The sequence below is a fragment of the Penicillium argentinense genome, assembly GCF_028826775.1.
Source record: "Penicillium argentinense strain IBT 30761 chromosome Unknown utg000004l_segment0_segment0, whole genome shotgun sequence".
NCBI lineage: Eukaryota > Fungi > Ascomycota > Eurotiomycetes > Eurotiales > Aspergillaceae > Penicillium > Penicillium argentinense.
In genome coordinates, this window is record NW_026622663.1 from 4,289,996 (window position 1) to 4,307,286 (window position 17,291).

General features: G+C 51.3%; 9 protein-coding genes across 9 annotated transcripts; 4 read left to right on the forward strand and 5 right to left on the reverse strand.

Moving 5' to 3' along the window:
• Positions 1–1,297: 1,297 nt before the first annotated feature.
• On the reverse strand, positions 1,298–2,413 carry N7532_004527 (VIT1/CCC1 transporter family protein; the record flags this gene model as incomplete). The annotated part of the gene is made up of 2 exons (XM_056617021.1): positions 1,298–1,832; positions 1,905–2,413. The coding sequence occupies 2 exons, from the start codon at positions 2,411–2,413 to the stop codon at positions 1,298–1,300; spliced, it is 1,044 nt and encodes a 347-aa protein (XP_056477378.1).
• An 858-nt stretch (positions 2,414–3,271) lies between these two features.
• Positions 3,272–5,005, forward strand: N7532_004528 (uncharacterized protein; the record flags this gene model as incomplete). The annotated part of the gene is made up of 7 exons (XM_056617022.1): positions 3,272–3,376; positions 3,430–3,843; positions 3,896–4,072; positions 4,124–4,162; positions 4,216–4,424; positions 4,482–4,631; positions 4,690–5,005. 7 exons carry the CDS (start codon positions 3,272–3,274, stop codon positions 5,003–5,005), a joined length of 1,410 nt encoding a protein of 469 aa, XP_056477379.1.
• A 615-nt stretch (positions 5,006–5,620) lies between these two features.
• N7532_004529 (uncharacterized protein) lies at positions 5,621–6,080 on the reverse strand (the record flags this gene model as incomplete). Its single annotated transcript, XM_056617023.1, has 3 exons — positions 5,621–5,633; positions 5,691–5,795; positions 5,869–6,080. 3 exons carry the CDS (start codon positions 6,078–6,080, stop codon positions 5,621–5,623), a joined length of 330 nt encoding a protein of 109 aa, XP_056477380.1.
• Positions 6,081–8,749: 2,669 nt separating this feature from the next.
• On the reverse strand, positions 8,750–10,388 carry N7532_004530 (amino acid transporter; the record flags this gene model as incomplete). Its single annotated transcript, XM_056617024.1, has 5 exons — positions 8,750–9,166; positions 9,242–9,630; positions 9,684–9,875; positions 9,929–10,190; positions 10,245–10,388. The coding sequence occupies 5 exons, from the start codon at positions 10,386–10,388 to the stop codon at positions 8,750–8,752; spliced, it is 1,404 nt and encodes a 467-aa protein (XP_056477381.1).
• A 621-nt stretch (positions 10,389–11,009) lies between these two features.
• On the reverse strand, positions 11,010–12,115 carry N7532_004531 (FAD-dependent oxidoreductase; the record flags this gene model as incomplete). The annotated part of the gene is made up of 3 exons (XM_056617025.1): positions 11,010–11,759; positions 11,809–11,920; positions 11,982–12,115. 3 exons carry the CDS (start codon positions 12,113–12,115, stop codon positions 11,010–11,012), a joined length of 996 nt encoding a protein of 331 aa, XP_056477382.1.
• A 527-nt stretch (positions 12,116–12,642) lies between these two features.
• Positions 12,643–12,828, forward strand: N7532_004532 (uncharacterized protein; the record flags this gene model as incomplete). The annotated part of the gene is made up of 1 exon (XM_056617026.1): positions 12,643–12,828. One exon carries the CDS (start codon positions 12,643–12,645, stop codon positions 12,826–12,828), a length of 186 nt encoding a protein of 61 aa, XP_056477383.1.
• Positions 12,825–13,397, forward strand: N7532_004533 (proline racemase; the record flags this gene model as incomplete). Its single annotated transcript, XM_056617027.1, has 1 exon — positions 12,825–13,397. The coding sequence occupies one exon, from the start codon at positions 12,825–12,827 to the stop codon at positions 13,395–13,397; it is 573 nt and encodes a 190-aa protein (XP_056477384.1).
• A 654-nt stretch (positions 13,398–14,051) lies between these two features.
• Positions 14,052–14,574, forward strand: N7532_004534 (uncharacterized protein; the record flags this gene model as incomplete). Its single annotated transcript, XM_056617028.1, is given in 3 exon segments — positions 14,052–14,148; positions 14,166–14,422; positions 14,485–14,574. The coding sequence occupies 3 exon segments, from the start codon at positions 14,052–14,054 to the stop codon at positions 14,572–14,574; spliced, it is 444 nt and encodes a 147-aa protein (XP_056477385.1).
• A 506-nt stretch (positions 14,575–15,080) lies between these two features.
• On the reverse strand, positions 15,081–16,876 carry N7532_004535 (carbohydrate-binding module family 48 protein; the record flags this gene model as incomplete). The annotated part of the gene is made up of 3 exons (XM_056617029.1): positions 15,081–16,286; positions 16,570–16,702; positions 16,854–16,876. 3 exons carry the CDS (start codon positions 16,874–16,876, stop codon positions 15,081–15,083), a joined length of 1,362 nt encoding a protein of 453 aa, XP_056477386.1.
• Positions 16,877–17,291: the final 415 nt, after the last annotated feature.

Below are 17,291 nucleotides of genomic sequence, written 5' to 3' on the forward strand. Positions count from 1 at the left end.
CTGGGGGTATGCTATTTTTGGACGAGTCGCTGGGTGGTGCCGAATTTGGAGGCGTGGGGTCGATTTCGATAAAATGAAAGTCGCTGGCATGTGAATTCTAGCCTCATCGTCGCGATGGTGGTCGGGCTGCGTTCGCGTAGTGTATCCCACTGGGGCTGGCAAGTAGTGAGACTAGGTAAGGTGGGATAGTACTGTAGAAGTAAACCCGACCATCACTCGGAATGATCCACCTACCGATCGAACAGGCCATGAACAAGAACATGTTCGCGTTTGAGGTTTGCTTGAAAAGGCTGAATCTCGTCAGGCATATTCCTTCCCACCTACACCCTTCATGTACATTTCACCGCCCCCTTACACCCAGCCTTGGCCTATACAGCCAGGATTCTGAGAACATACTTTACCCTCACTAACGCAATTGGGCGCAAATAATATTTCCGCACTTCGACTTGCATAGTGAAATTTTGCAACTTACCCCACTTAAAGTAGGAATTGTATGATCGCCTGGTATGCACAGTAGAGCCGGCCGACTGCAGAGCCATCATACCATACCTCCACAATGTCGCTGTATCCGCGATGATTCCGGTGGCTGAATAGTCCGTCGTCGATACACTGTAGTGCGAAATAATACGCCTCTACAATATTCAGAGCCTGTTCATCACTATATAGTGCGTGATAGAATGACCCGTAGAATTGCCATGTCATCTGGATCAAGATTCGGTCGCAACTGATATCATTCGATCAAGGCGATCGACTCACAGCACATTGATCGCGATCCAGCAATAAAGACGTGTGCGATAGGGCTGCGAGGCGTGCATCGTGGCACAAAATCTTGAGTGTGACAGCCTTGTAGAGCCTGATGATGCAACCATGCTATTCTTATCACGTGGCAGGGGTCCAATTTTGAGTGGGTCTCGGGCCGGACGTCGCTCACTACTACATGCGGTAGACCCCTTTTTGTTGAAGTTGCGAGATGAACGACGACTAGGGATTTGATGGATAGATGATGATATGGTTAGATCTGGATGAACTTGGTTCTGATTGACGTAAGTTGATCGATCGCGATAACCACATACTAAATCGTACACCGCCCTAACCGGCAACAAAATAAAGATTTGCTTAGTTTCGAATAGCAACTAAACCGCCAGCCATATCTATGCACTGTTATCCACGTAGAATAGTACATGGCCCCAAGTAAAGAAAACGCCTGAACCCCGTCCGATGTGTTTTTGAACGCCATGCAGTAAACGCCAGAAAGCCCATAAAACGAGTGTGTAGTTGTGTCATCAGAGTTGAGCTTTTAATCGTGCTTTTCGTGTTCTGGTCCATGCGCAAGCATCTGGAACGCCTTAACCAGCCCCATTGCCGATCCAGCTGCGATGCCGCCCACAAGGACCATCTGGAAACCACCCACAAGCCCCTTGCGGATGTTTCGGCGACCGCGCCAGCCACTCACGAAGCAGGTCTTGCCGTAGCCGAATATGAAGAGAGCGACGACCATTGTAGCAATGGACCAGCGGAGAGCAATGAATGCGTCGTGCGGGCCGACGAAGAAGTAAGGAACCAGAGGTACGAAGCCGCCGATGAAGTAGCCGAGGGCAATGGTCAGCGCGCAAACGACGGCGCGAGAATCCGATGGTTCGGGGAGAGTGTGGTGGAAGTTCATCAGAAATGAAGGAAGCATGGGCGAGTTGGAGAGGTGGTTGGTCAGTTGCGACACCAGTTCGGAGGGTAGCTCGTAGGGCTCGAAGATGTCTTGGATGGTGCTGGAGACGGACGACGGATCGCTCACAGTTTGCGCTTGGGTTTCCTTCAGTGTGGCCTTGTAAGACTCCCTGTAAGAAGGTTAGTTGAGGTTTCACAATCGACTCAACTGAGTTGGCGGGAAAAAAAAATAGAACACATACTCCTCGCTTTTTGCACCCAAATATCCTCCCAGGCCCATGGAGATGGCACCTGCAATGAGCTCGGCCAAGCCGCCAAAGACGACCACTTTGGTGTCTCCCAGCGCGGAGAGACCCGCTGTCAGAGCGAATGGCACTGTCATGCCGTCTGACAGGCCGATGATCGCATCGGACACGGTGCGCCCGTCGATAAAGCGAGACTTCTTCTCGCCATCTTGTCGCGGTTGACGGTCGCCAGCCTCGATGTCCGATCGCAGACGCTGGTGCAGGTCCTTTTCATCCTCCCTTGAGCTCCGATCGGAGAGTACGGAGTAGTTCGACATGAGGCCGCTGAAAGAGGTAATGGACATGTCCGAGACGCGGTGTAGATCGCTGGTGAGGTAGATGGTGGAATTTGGGCACGCGAGAAAGGAGGAAGAGTCGTATGGACGGAGTTTAAGAGCAAGTCTCGGCCGCTCGCTTGCAAGGCGTTGCAATCGCGGTGCGGAGTAGCAGCCTTGTGCAAGGCCCATCACAGCCTTTCCAGGAAGAACGTGCTTGGCACCGACTGCACGCCGAATGCAACGCCAGGCACGTGCAGCGCTGATTCGAGGACGATCGACTCGGCGGTGGAGTGAAGATGGGTTCGCTGGTGCTTAAATCTAGGGCAGAGACCAACCAGAAGCGGGTCATTGTCAGCTCCAGCGGGCCGAGGATTGGTGACCACTTTTATTGGCCAAGCGCACCCACAGGTGGAGACAGCTAGTTCCGAATGGGGAACCCCGTGGAAACGGCAGGCGTAGCCTCGGCGAGCGGCCCTTCCAGCAGGTACACGCGTGATGAGCACGCCCATCTTCATTGCTCGATAGTCAGGAGACGCCACATGAGCCACACGAGCCACCCGACGTCTGCACGAGATCGATCGAGTCATGTACACTTGTCACTGTACCTAACCACCTACCTACTCTGTTCACTACGGTACTAGCAAGGCAGGATACAGAGGCCTTATCGCGACCCCGCCTTTTTGCAGGGATCTAACTTCTGCAACACTTGCACAGTGGATCATTTCTTGGCTCTCCATCAATGATATTGCACGGAGAGTATTGCGATGCCGACGCCTTCGTGATAGCGTCGGCTTTCTCCCTCCTGAGTGTCTAGTCTCGCGCCAAGACCCGCAATCAGATGTACGCGGCGGACGAGTTGTCTCCATGTAATCTCTCAACCAGGTCGGGGGTGGCCGAATCGGATGGGAAATGGCAAGGTCGAGGCAGGCGCGCTTGAGGATGCCGTTCGGGGCAACGTTCTATCTGATTGCCAGTGGCTATAAGACAGGGCAAGAAGCCCCTAAAGTCATTCTAGTGTGATCAGTTCAGTTGCAGTTTGGTGCAGTCATGAAGCCGAGCTGGACTTACCTCAATCTAGCAAGCCTGACTGGGGCCGCGCTGGCTCGTCCCGCTGCTCGGAGCACGCAGACCTGGGGTCAATTGCGGGAGAATGTCAGTGACCCGCGCTCTCCCTTACTTTCTCGCTGACCAACTTCGCTCTATAGATCAAGCATGTCATCTATCTCACTCTGGAGAACCACTCATTTGACAACATTGCCGGCTACTGGGACTTTAATTCCGGAATCGATGGACTGCGCGGGATCACCTACTGCAACGAGTACACCAATCCCAAGTGGACGGTGTGGGGAGAACCTTTGAACATATGTGCCGCTCCTTACGAGACCGAAGTCCCCCTGAAAGACCCGGACCATGATTTTGCCGGTGTCACCTATGAGATCTTCCGCAAGTGGAATGTGACCAAGGATGATGTCCCCAACATGGCCGGCTTTGTCGAGCGTCAGTCGGAGAAGTATAATGCTACGCCTGGAGACACTGCCTTTGTCATTCAAGCTTATGATCAGAAGAAGTCGGCACTGCTCGCAGAGCTGGGAAAGAATTTTGCGTTTTTTGACTCTTATGTGAGTGGTTAGCAATGAAAAATTGAGGCGGATTAGACTGACAAGGATATAGTTCGCTGAGCATCCCGGCCCGACCAACGTCAACCGCCAATTCGCTACATCGGGTTCATCCTGTGGGTTCGTCGACAACACGGACCAGTCTGCCGGTTTCTGGAATAATGTCACTGGGACAACCTGTGCGACATCGATCTTTGAATCGCTGAGTAAGAAGGGTATCAGCTGGAAAAACGTATGAGCCGTGCAAGAAGATCGGGATACTTTCCATTAACAATAATAACAGTACTATGAGACGGACATTGTCGACGCCTTTATGTACAAGGTCGGTTGTGATCTAATAGCGGACCCCAGAGAACACATTCTAACTGTATACAGTGGACCCAAGACAATGCCATGGACCGCCTCGTACACGCCACCGAGTTCTACCGTGACCTAGAAGAGGGCACCCTACCTACCTTCTCCTACATCAATCCGGAATGCTGCACCATCGATTCGATGCACCCGACTAGCCCCATGGCATCTGGAGAGCAAATGGTCAAGCACTTGTACGATGCGCTTCGTCGATCCAAGTATTGGGACAATGCGTATGTCATAGGTCACATCCACCCAGTCCCATTTCACAAGCTAATAGGAGACTATAGCCTGCTGGTAATCAACTTTGACGAGCATGGCGGCTTCGCTGACCACGTTCCGCCGCCTATGAATGTTCCCCAGCCTGAAGATGGCATCACTTTTGACGGCGAGTCGGATGATCATCATGTTACCTACGACTTTACCCGGCTGGGTATACGGTATGTACTCTCTGCCAGTGCGATACCTCCTATCCCAATCGTAAGCTAACATAGGAAGTGTCCCGGCCTTCCTCATCTCCCCCTTCGTCCCAGAAAACCACCTCATCCACGACGAAGGCACAATGTACGACAAGAACTCAGCCTACACCCACAGCTCGATCCTGCACTTCCTGCAGGAGCTGTGGGAGCTCGAGGGCTTGAATAATCGTGTACAGTGGGCCAAGACCTTTGAGTCGGTCTTTACGAGTAGTGGACGTGAGAACACGCCTAAGACTTTGACTACACCTACTTGGTATGGTGGTAGTGTTCAGCCTGAGCCCGAGCCGTTTGGTTTGTTGAATCAGGATGAGAGTTATTATGCTGCGCATGAATGAGCAGTGTTGCATTCGATGAAAGGGGGCAGAAAATTGCACAATTTCCATTCGAGAATGTAGACTCTACACATTTAGAAAGATGATATTTGATACTACACAAATAAGACTCACCATGGCATCGATTCCCCATGAAGCAAATACGTATCCTGCGAGTATCATCGCCGGAATAGTGTATACCTTAGGGTAGGTCACAAAGGTATACAGCAGGGACTGTAATATAGATCTTGTGGCATACCAGCCTCAATTTGAATCAACTGGACTATATGCAGAAGAAATCTAACAAAACAAAAGCACAACGAACAAAAGACAATCGCAGCGCCATCGTGACAGGGCCCCGGCTGTACTTATAGAGAATAGCACACCAGGGGACCCAATCCCGGGTATCAGGCATAATCGTACATCATGAGGCGTTTACCGGAAACCGACCATGGAAATGATATAATCAAAAACAATAAATGATCACAAAAACAGTGTCTCGCACATGCAGGGAATGGAATGAAATGAAATGTAGACCGCAGAAGTTATGATATGCCACGGTAATTGCAATAGAAATATGTCCACGCAACAAAGTGACAGGAGAATTTTGGCTGGCGGGATGCTGTCACGAGGGAAGGATTACTTCGAGTATCTAGGTAATGTATTAGCATCGGAGTGCATTGCGGTCTGAACGAGAAGAAAAACATACGGCTTGCGCTTCTCAGCCCCACTGGACTCGGGTTGGCCCTGCATATCCCAAAATCGACTCTTGTAGGCGGGGAAGGAAGTGTGGTTCCACATGTTGACGAGGACACTGCGAACCGTTAGATCGGCGAACCCCAAAAACAGGCGGGGCGTAGGAGGAGAAAAGGACAACAGCAACATACTTCTGTGTACGATCCTTGTACGCCTCATCATTGACCTCCCGCACATTCACCTTCATCCCATCCTTTGTGAAAACAACGTGTTTCTTCTCCATCTTCTCGCGCGTGGTCTTGCTCACATCTTGCACGATGCTGTAGACGACGTAGCCGACGGCCGCCAGGATAGCGACGAACAGGAGGAGGAGAATCAGAGGGAGGACCTTGGAGTTGGCCATGGTGTGGGCAGTGCGAGGTTTGCGTGCGGCAAAGATTTGAGAGGCTCTGCTCAGCGTGGAAGTGGCTCACGAGGGGTGTGGCTTCGGCGTCGGGGGATTTGAAGGTGTTTGTGGAGTCGAAAAAGTGGGTGCGGTGCCAAGATGGTCTGTGTGTACCAGCAGCCTTGGTGTTCTGGGCATAGGCTGCTGCCTGGTAAGGTCAGGATGAAAGGAGTGAGATGAAACAAAAAGCAATGCGGAGCAGTCGCGTCAGGGGCCCCCGGCCATACCAACGGTCGCTGTGGCGGTGCGTGGCTGTAAGTGATATTAGTCATGCGCTAATTTTGGAACAGCCAGTACAGTAATAATATACTGTGTACTACAATACAATAGCATCATTCCATACTGTCAAGCCAGCCCTCTACACGCTTCCTTTTTGAACTCCAATTGATTCCCACATCTAATTCAGCATCATCGACCTCATCTTAATCCGTGCCTTCTAAATCAATCCAAGAATGCTGGTATATGTCTCTTTCACTGAGGGGGTACCCGTTTGTCCTTAGCCATCCAAAGATTCCACGCGTGGCTCCTTCAGAGAGTGATTGGGAGAAGAGTTCATATTTATAATCCCCGTGGACGGCCGATGTTCCTTCAAAGGCCGGGCACGGTGTTTCATCGAGGAGTGGAGCATTTGTGCCTCCGAAATATTTAATCGAACGGCCATTTGCTAGAATCCACTCCCAATGTTCGTATTCTAGGCAGTGCACAGCACATCGAGCATGCCGTTGGACTAGTAGTTCTGCATTGAGGAGCTTGGTTGTCCCGAAGGGCTTCGAAGGGCTTCCAAGGCCATATTGGAGGTCGATCATGGCCGTCACATGCTGTTATGAACAGCAGCCTGTAACGGGTCAAGTCCCGATCTATTACCCAGGCCAAGCCTGTGCGATGTGATCTATCAACTCCCCAGGATATTTAGTCACCGCTGGCCACCCCCTATTTTTAAACTTCTCTAAGCTTCAGATAAACAGCATGTTGGTACCGCTCAATTGAATCAATTCGGCCGTAGCCCTTCACACAGCCGGCATTCATCCTCGCGGCGTATCGCTTCACTATTCTCGGACTGGAGAGGTCAAGAAGGTCTGCTCTGCTCCAGTCCACACTGAAGCAGGAAGATCAAGAGCCACCATTCCAGCCCGGATGTCACGCAAGATTAATGTCGCCAAATCCGTAAGCAATGCACCGAGCCAGAGGATGCCAAGTCGAGGCCGCCAATTTGCAAGTAGGGCGGGCAACGACCACTTATTTGGAGGTACTTTATTAAGAACGGTAAATGCAGGATTAGCCCAGGCACTAACGAGATTACACTCAATATTAAGGTTGAAGAAGGTGATGCCCAGAATGGAGCGTAAACCCCATACATTACAGCTCAACTTCAGATACTTGGGAAGCATTTCGTCATGTTTTCTCACAAGACCCGGAATAGAAAAGAAAGAGTCATCGACACGTTCGCTCAATTTCGATTGGGCGAATTGCTTTGAAAGTGGGAGAAAGATTTCTCTACCCCTCAGGAATGGGACGAAAAGTACTCCAGCTAGGGCAGCTGAGCACTGTGCATAGAGATGATGGTGCAGACAGAAACGAGAGAGGTATTTGAGAGCAGTGACTGATGACTGGCTCCGGTTTGGTGCTTACAAAGAATGGTTGTGTCGGCGTCAACTTTGCTGTCTTCACCGATATTGACCACGGAGACAAATAGACATGCCCATTGTACTTAGTGGTCGCATCCCAGCCTTTGGTAAAGCACAGGATAGCTTGCCACCAAAGAGTCTCGTCTTCACTAGCACATCTGCCGAGATCAATTTTAATAGCCGATCACCCATCTAACTGTGCTGCACTCTGTGACCCCTGCGTACTGTAGTTCATATGACATATGTGGTCTGCAGAGTGACTCGACCCATTGAGCAGATAGGATATATGCCCACGCGAAATAAAGAACCGACAAATAGTTACATTTGTCATAATCTAGGAGTCCTCAACTCCTGGCCAATCCGAAGAGGAGAATCTTGTGTCAACTTCACACTTAGTCGACTACCAACGACTAAAATAAGTTGCTTCGGCAGGACCCTCGGTCAGAGGTCGCAGACCCCTTTCGAAGTCCTCCATGTCGAGCGACAATTCACAGCAAAGTTGTCTTTCCCATGTGCAGATTGCTTTTCCTCGCAGGCGAACGACAAGGATTCGTCAGGGACAACAGTATCTCCAAGGAATGGCGGCACCTGACTGACAAGATCGTGTAGGTTTATCGCTTGCCTGGGCAGACTGCTGCTTTCGCTTCCAGCCTCAAGATAGGAGGACCATGTCTCGAGGCTTTCATGAAGGACCCGATTGAATTCATCATCCCCTGGGCGTGCGGTGTCACCCATTCTCTCACACCAGGTGGTAGAATGAGATTGCAAAGTGGAGAATCGGAGAAGGGAATGTAAACGCTATGAGAGATGGTGGTTGATGAATGTGAGCTATCTAGCTATGAACGGAGTAGATGTAGGTGCACGAAGGCGGTAGGTCTGCTGACTGACTGACCTTCACACATACCATAGTATAGTCTCGGTCTCTCTCTGATTTGAATTTTGATATACATTTGGATTTAGGCATCAGGTATCTTCATTGTTTGAAATGCGATCGGAGTGTGTTTAAACATCGTTGTTGGCACAAGACCAAGCAGACGACCCTCCCGATTCCTGGTATGACCTCTTGATACTGACAACAGAGGCATATGTCCCAGCAATGGTCAGAAAGAATCCAGAAACAATCATAAATACACACCAAGCCACCTTCAAGCACCATCCGAGAGACTTGTCTCGCTTGCCTGGTCTCCAATTGTCATATAGCCACATACAGCCCATAGGCTGAAAGCAGAGACTGGTCGCCAGTAGAGCTCCCACAAGTGATACAAGATCACTGAAGACGGGGATGCTGCTTGCGACAATATACGCGATCATGACGATGGTAAAGGTTGAGCCAAGCCAGGTGACCCAGTGAATCATGGTTTGTCCCGTTAGATGTCGAGTTCCTCGAAGGAAACGCATGAAGATATGCTTAGCCGGTAGCTTCATACGTGTCAGCTCCCAACGAAAAAGGAAAAAAAGAATAATCATACTTATCTTGGGGTATGGAAGACTTACATGAAGAAGAAGAATTGCCGAGGCGCACAGTCCCGGGAGAGCAAATCCATAAGCCACCTTCTTGACGAGAACGCCAGCCGAACCAAGAGCCGGCGATGCAACATGGGATCCACAGTAATAATACACGACTGTCCCTACCACAATATAGATAACAGTGACAAGGATCTGGCAGATAGTCAAAGCTCGGTTATAGAGTTCCGGATCACGCATTTCTGAGACGATGTTGAAAAAGGCCGGGGTGCCGGCGTAGGTCAAACAGATCGTGGACACGGCTGTCATGGCATCAACGAAGCTTGGGTTGCCAACCAACCTGTAGTCGGCCTCGGGAATAACGCCTCCTATCTCTGGAGGATGGCCTTGGATTCCGACGGCGATAGTAACGATGAAGACTAGCAGAATATGGTTAGACGAGTGCATGTTTGCAGTCATAAAGTCAACATACCTGCAATAATGATGCATGCTGCACCTAGCCAGGCTAACCAACTCATCCGGGCAAGTGTTTGTATACTCGAGAACATGAATGCGATGATGGCAGCAACAGCCACAAACACAGCAGTACAGGTACCATGGTCGGATAGTGCGTTGAACGAAATCGAGATGCTGAGCAGGGCAGAACCACCGGTAAAGATCCAGTCTTGAGTACGTCAGTATTTTGTTCCGGATGAAATGGCAGTCGAGACACGATACAGAGAGTATACGCTGCGCCAAACAACTCAAAACCAAATCGTCCGAAAAGCATTTTCCCCACATCGTCGATACCGTAGACACTAGGATGGCGTAACTTGAACACGCCAACCATCCAGTTCGACCATGTTGTCATCCCGGCAATGACAATAAGGAGGATAATTCCCGGTATTATTCCGAGGGTATCGAAGACTTTGGGCATTGAAAGGACGCCTAAGCCGATTTGTGTTTTGATCATCAGAGCAGTCGTTCCCATCCAGCTCACCTGAATGGTAAATCAGTCTAGTCCTGTTTGAGATAAAATGAACTCAAGACTTACATCGCGGTAGTTTGTATCACCCTCTTGGATCTCTCCAAAGACGGCATCTTCCTGGATCTGTTTGCTGTCGAAGATCTCGCCAACTTGTGATTGCGTAGGTGCAATACTTTCTGGGTCGAGATCGGGATTCATCTCTTTCTCCATGATGACGATCTCGTGAGAATACTGAAAGAAAATATGGGAGGATAGTGAGGCTATTAAATAAGGATAGCCGCTAGGTGAGATTTTTGACCCTACGGGGTGCAGCGCTAATTTCTGGGGCCGGAAGGCCCCCATACATTGCTATATCGCGTCTAGCGCATTCAATACATGGAGATAAGAATGCGGGGAGGCAAATCAGAAATAGAAATGCATTCCGAGAGCGGTATGATCTAATATCATAATCTATCATCTGGACATTTTTTGTGAAGGGAGTCAATTTGACGAGACAATAGACGCCTCGCCAATCTTTACCTCATCACAGATGTTGCGATTGCCGAAGGGGTGGTCTAGGCTTGATCCCTCTCTAAATGTTCAGGTGGTTCTGGTCAGGCAGATAGACTCAAGGCCCCTTGATACGGGCCTCGTAGAGTTCTTTCATCCCGGGGTATCCGGGGCTTGGGGGTCTCTAGGCAGGTGCTTCCGTTCTCCAATGGCTTTACGCCAAGTCGATCATATGAGGGATATTATTGTATGTTACTTTCAAGGGTCTTTCTTGCGAGTCTGACTTTCGGTATTCTAGTATGACACAATCCGCGTTCCATTCAGAGATAAGACCAAATTGTATCAGAGACGGCTTCTCGGGCTTTTACCCTTATTTATAACAGAATCCACAAGCTCTCGAACCTTCAATGCCACTCCGTAGCTGAAAATGTACCCCAGGCCCGCAAATCCGTAAGCATGTACTGTATTGCCCTCAGCCTCTAGGCGATATCCTCCCTTCCGACCGGGACGGAAGGCTACAATATCCTTCTTGACGCTCTTTTCCAAATCGACAGGACCAATTTCTCCATTAGTAAGTGTCTTCACACGCTGGAGAATATCCGCACGTAGATTTTGGTCCACATTGCGGTCTAGATTACCCGGCTGGCTCACGCCTCCGATGATTGCACCGTTAGTAAACATCCGAGGGATCACGTAAGTGTAATGCGAGCCCTGGTGCATCTTTAACTCTTCAAAATTCGTCTTGACAAACATTGTCTGCCCACGTATCCCTTCCACGTTCTTGTCATTAGCGAGATCAAATGCCCCGAGTCCTGATGCATGGACAATGAACTTAGCACCGGTGATCTTCTTTGCTTCCTCGATAGACTTCAACTCTTTCCGAATGAACTTCACCCCACGTGCCTCTAGCTGCTTTTGAACCCAAGGCAGATAGAATTCAGGGTTAATTGTCATGGAGGTGTATGTGAAGCCAAGCTTGGCGCCCTTGGGAAGCTTTTCCTTGAGGATTAGACGATAGCGTGGGACCATTGTCTTGTACCAGATACTTGAGTCATCCTCGCGATCGTCGTAGTATTCAGTTGCTTTGACGACCTAAGAACAAGATGAGGGAGGGCCTTTCTGGGAATGCTATTCGACTGACCTGAACGCCACTTGTCGGGTCTCTATGAGCTAGGGCCCAGAAGTATTTGAAATTTTCTGTCTGGAGAGAGTGGCCGCCAACGTCTGGGTGGGGGTAGATCGATACTCCGGCCCTGTAACCCACCTTGAGTCAGTCGGGTAAACAGTAAATATTTGTAAGATATAGGGTCTCACCAAGGGCTTGCCCAGTCCTGTGTCTCATCACCCGGGAGATCACGGGCAACTATCGTCACCTTGTAGCCAGCGTCGGTGAGGGTCAATGCCGACAGAAGACCAATGATACCCGATCCGATGATTCCAACTTCCATTCTGACGGATCTGAAAACAATAAACCGTGTTGAAACCGATCTGCGAGATGAGGCTTTTGGAGGCATTTACATAGTCCAAAGTCGACCATTTTGGGAAGGCAGCAGTCCACATGTGGGGCGGAACGACTTGCCTCGCTCCGCAGCTCAGTGTCCCCGGAGACTCCCCGCAACTCATCCCATCTTTGAATACTTGGAATTGTCGATCGATTGGGTACCTGAGGGAACGTTGGTTGGATTGATATGGTAGGCAGTGTTTCGGCTTCCGCCTTCCCGCCGCCCCTGGGCCCACTTCCAAAGTTGGAGCCATTTGGGCAGGAGTTTCCGAGAGATGAGATAGGACCGAGTTAACGGATATGGCCAGGATATAATGTGTTGGTTGTTTATAATGCATGTGTATGCTGCTGGAATCTTTTGATAAGATGATAGCGGCTATTGCAATCTCATTTGACTGATTGGCAGCTACAAACCTGCCTGCCCCCAGCTACTCCGATAAGAATTCCTCATCGAGACTCACCACACACCACGCCATGCGCTCACAACGCAACATCTCGCTCGTCTGCTCGCACTGCGAGGGCAAAGCCGGCGATGTCATCGTGGGCGGCGTCCTCGACCTACCCGCAAAAGCAATGCACGCCAAACTAGTCTGCTACATGAACGAACAAGACGACCTCCGCAAACTACTCCTCCGCGAGCCTCGGGGCCGCCTAGAATGAGCTCCATGCTCGTTGTCCCTCCATGCGATCCGTACGCCGATGCAGGTTTCCTCATTATGGCGCCGAGTGATTGGGTGCCCATGTCTGGGTCTAATACTATTTACACTGCGACGGTTTTGCTTGAGACGGGGATGATTCCTTTGAAGGAGCCATATACTGAGGTCAGGTGGGATACTGCTGGGGGTCTGATTACTGCGACCGCGGAGTGTGAGGGTGGTCGGTGCAAGTCTGTGTCGTTTGATAATGTTCCGGCTTTTGTGTATGCCATTGACAAGGAGATATCTCTTCCTGAGGTTGGAAGTGTGCCTGTTGACATTGCGTATGGAGGTCAGTGGTATGTCATTGTCCAGGCTTCGGACCTGAGTATTGCTGTCCAGGCTTCGGATGGAGATCGGCTGATCGACCTTAGAAAGCGACTGAAGGAGGCGGTGCTGGCTCAGTGCATGCCCACGCACCCAGAGAATCCTGCTATCTGCGGTATCATCAATCTTATTATCAGTGAGCCGCTGGTTGATGAGGATGGGAAGAAGTCAGTGAAGCATACTGTTATCGTTACTCCTGGGGGTTAGACCGCAGTCCCTGTGGCACTGGAAGTTCATCTCGTCTTGCCGTACTACATGCAAGGGGACAACTGGGAATCGGGGAAGATGTTACTTTTAGAAGTATCATAAACACCGAGTTCACGGGGCGGATACGAGGGTTAGGTAAAATCGTTGATCTGGATGCGGTGCTGCCGACTATTCGGGGTCGAGCATGGATCACGGGGGAGCGACAGGTTCGCCTGGATCCTGATGACCCTTTCCCAACCGGTGTTTCGTTCTGAGCAGTCTAACATACATCCCTTACCATCCTAATAGATACCCCAAGGTCATGTGATCTTATCACTTGGTTCTCCATACTTCAACCAAATACTTTCTTCTGCCAAGTCTTTCACCCACAAATCCCTCTTTTTCTCATAGTTTTTCTTAACCATATATCCAAATTGCATGTGAATCACATCTTCATCTGATGCATCTACTGTGCGTTGTACATGCAGTCCCCGGAGCGACCGGTGGAGCACTCAACTGCGTCATGATGATAAAATCAATCGGTTCGACGGGAGCTCTCAATCGGGGGAAATATACGTAGAACACAGCTATTCCCCAATTCCTTGCAGCTCCTAGCTCCTAGCTCCTAGCTTCTCCTCCTCATCCCCTCACACAGACAGGGACGCACAAGTCACCATGTGCGACATCCCCTTCTTCCCCATCTTCCCCATCTGCTTCCAATGCGGCACCGATCAGAATCCTTGCCACTGTAAAGTTGTCGGGCCGACGCTAGGTATGTCCCATCATCAGCCCTACAATTTGTCAATGCCAATGCTGACCCGACCAGGATTCTGCGCTACTATCGTCGCGGCGGTGTGTTACCCCCAATCCCAGTCCTAGCCGGCATACCCGGTGATACCTGCAGCCCGATCTTACCAGGCCCCCAATCTCACTCCCGCAATTTTGCCCGACCGGAATACCGAATGTGGTGGCTGACGTCTAATATAGGTGATCTGCTGGCCCGCCTCGATCTTTTGTGGCTGTGGTTGTACCCAGACGGGTCGAGAGTATGTTCCACCTACTACTAGTACATACTGTAGTACTAGCTATCCTTCTGCCTGCAGGTGAGGCTGATGGTGTCAATGCTAATCTATTGCTTAGTGTGCTCGGGTACCCGGTTAAGTTGAATGGGCAAGTCAGTAATGCGATACCATTCTGACGGGTTAGTGCAATGTATGGTGCTCTATGTCGAGCCGGGTTGATTGAAATACTCGGGCTCGCGGGGATGTTGATATCTCGGTTGGTGTTTGGCGAATTGGGTCAATATAATCATCCAAGCATTAATAAATACATTCCATAGTACTTAGGCTACCACTGATCCTAATCTAACGAGGTGACCAAAGATGAACGATGAACGATACGTGATATTCCTAGGCATAATCGAATGTCCAGAATAGCTAAGGTATTAGGGTAAAAACAAGGCTTGCTGGAATACAATGCAGTAAGGGAAGCAAATGAGGTATCCAGATTGTAACAAGAATCAAAAATCAACGAAACAGAGACAAAAGAAAAAACATACCAGATAGCAAAAAGAAAGCGCCGTTCGGAATAATCGAGACCAGAGCCTCTCCAGATCTTGTTTTCACCATCAAGTGTGCGTGTGAGAGGCAGCCCACCGACAAAAAAGGGGAAAGATCGATCACGATCACGACAATGTCATGACATCTACTTGAGCTTTTCCTTGAGCTTACTGAAAAATCCACTCAGACGCTTCTTCTTCTTCTCATCCTTGGTGTTGCCGCTGCCCTCGCTGCTCTTGGTCGCAGGAGCACTGTGGCCGTTGGAGGGTTGCTCGGGCTTCGCGCTACTCACAGGGTCGGTCGAGGTGGTCTCCGGGCCGGTAGTCACAGTAGGGGCAGTCTGGTTCTCGGTCGCCGGGGCAGAAGTGGGAGCAGGACCGGGGTTCGCCAGACCCGGGGGAGGAGTCGAGGTAGGAGAGACATCGGAAGAGTCGATGACGGGAACGACGAGACCCTGACCGGGCGCAGTCGCAGTGGTGGCCGCCGTGGCAGTCGGGGCCGGGGTGCCGGCAGACTCGTCCACATCCACCTTATTCTGCAGCTCCTGTTCCACATTCTTCTTCTCCTCAACGGCCTCCTTGTTGGCCGCAGCCTCAGGGTCCTTGTGGGCTTCGGCAATCGATTCCTTCACCCTTTCAGGAATATCCTCCACCGGCTCGGTACCGTTGGTCTTCTTGTTCTTCTCCAGGGGAACGTCGGCGGCGAGAGCGGCGGTCGTCGAAGTGGGAGCGGCTGACTGAATGGTGTAACCGGGGTCGGCCATGGCGGCCTGTTGGGAAGGGCCACCAGCGTGTTGAGGCTCTTGATCGGCGGCGGCGGCTCGCTGCGCAGGGCCACCGGTAGGCAAGCTGGACTCGGGGATGAGGTTCTTGGTCACAGGCGGCACAGCAAAGGAGCTGGAGCCGGCCGTATCACTCTGGGTGCCGGCGCTTCCCAGCGGCACGCTCGAACCCTTTTCATACGATTCCTGGTCGAGCTTGACGGTCGACTCCACGGTGTTGTCATTGATCGTGCTAGGGTCGGGAACCTTTTCACCAGGGTTCAGCTTGATCGGGTTGCCGTAGCCACCCGAGGCCGGGATTGGGTTCACAGATAGCGTTTGCTCGGACTCTTGTCCCGGCGTCTCGGGGAAGGTGCCGGGCAGGTTTCCATTCGTTTGCTCCTTAGGAACGCCCGCAGCCAGGGCGGCGGTAGTGGAGTCGGGGGTGACGCCAGACATGGTAGCGTTGGTCGTCGGGGCCGGGGTGTCGTCCTGGATCTCTTCAGGTAGCAGGACGTTGTTGATGTTGTCGTCTCCGTCGTTCTCTTCGCGCACGCGGTTGTCAGTGGTCCAGATACCGTCCACCACAAACTAGGATATTAGGTCAGTCAGTACACAAGACTAGGCAGTGGCACTGGCGGTTATATAGTGGGAAAGCGGGACAGGCCAGGTGACGTCAGCGGGAGGAGCGTCATGCAAAGCTGGGGGTTTAGGCCTCAGGCAGCAACCCACACCGCAACGTCTTTTCGCTGGATGGCATGTGCTCAGCAGGGCCGCTAGCCCACTAGCCCAACTCGGCCCGCGCACCATCTCGGGCTTGTAGGCAACAGGCAGACGAGCAACCGGGGGGAGACATGATGGGGGTCGGACACACCTTGTATTGGATCTTCTTGCCGGTGGGGACGGAGACGGTCTTCGCAAAGCTGTCGCCCGCTCGGTCCAGTTTCACCGTCTTACCCCAATCGTCGAAGGTGCCGGTCACGAACACCTCGTTCGCGTCGTAAGGCCTATTTGCCAATGCGAGGAACCGTCCAGTCAGCGCTCTAATTCATTTCGTCTGTGCCACGGGACGACTCGAGCTCTTCCCGTGCGTCAGATCAAGATATTGGGGCTTTCAGCTCTGCGGCGGAGCCCCCCAACCACGCGGCGCACACTTACCATTGGAATGTAAAAGTCCCCATTGCTGCTCTTGACTCACAGCCCCGCTGGTTATTTGGAAGGTGGCGATGAGGTGAGAAGGAAGGGAGAGAAAAGGGAGAAAGGTTGAAGGAAAGCGCAAAGCTCCCTCTGAGAATAAGTTGGGTGGGGTGTGACACAGACCTGCTCTGGTCCAGGTTCAGCGCCAAAATCTGCCACTGCTCACCACGCCTGCGCTGTCTATGACTACCTTAGGGTATTATCGTACATGGCTACGATCCGTTTTCTGCTTAATGGCCAGGGACTAGAATCAATGGGTCTCCACGTCGCACTCGCACCATCCATTCCTGCTGGAGAAGGACTAGCGAGTCTACACCGCCGCCTCGAGCTCCCGTGGGGCCCGACCCATGGCACCGTTATCGCGCCCACTCGATCCATTGTATAGTCGTACATGCATCG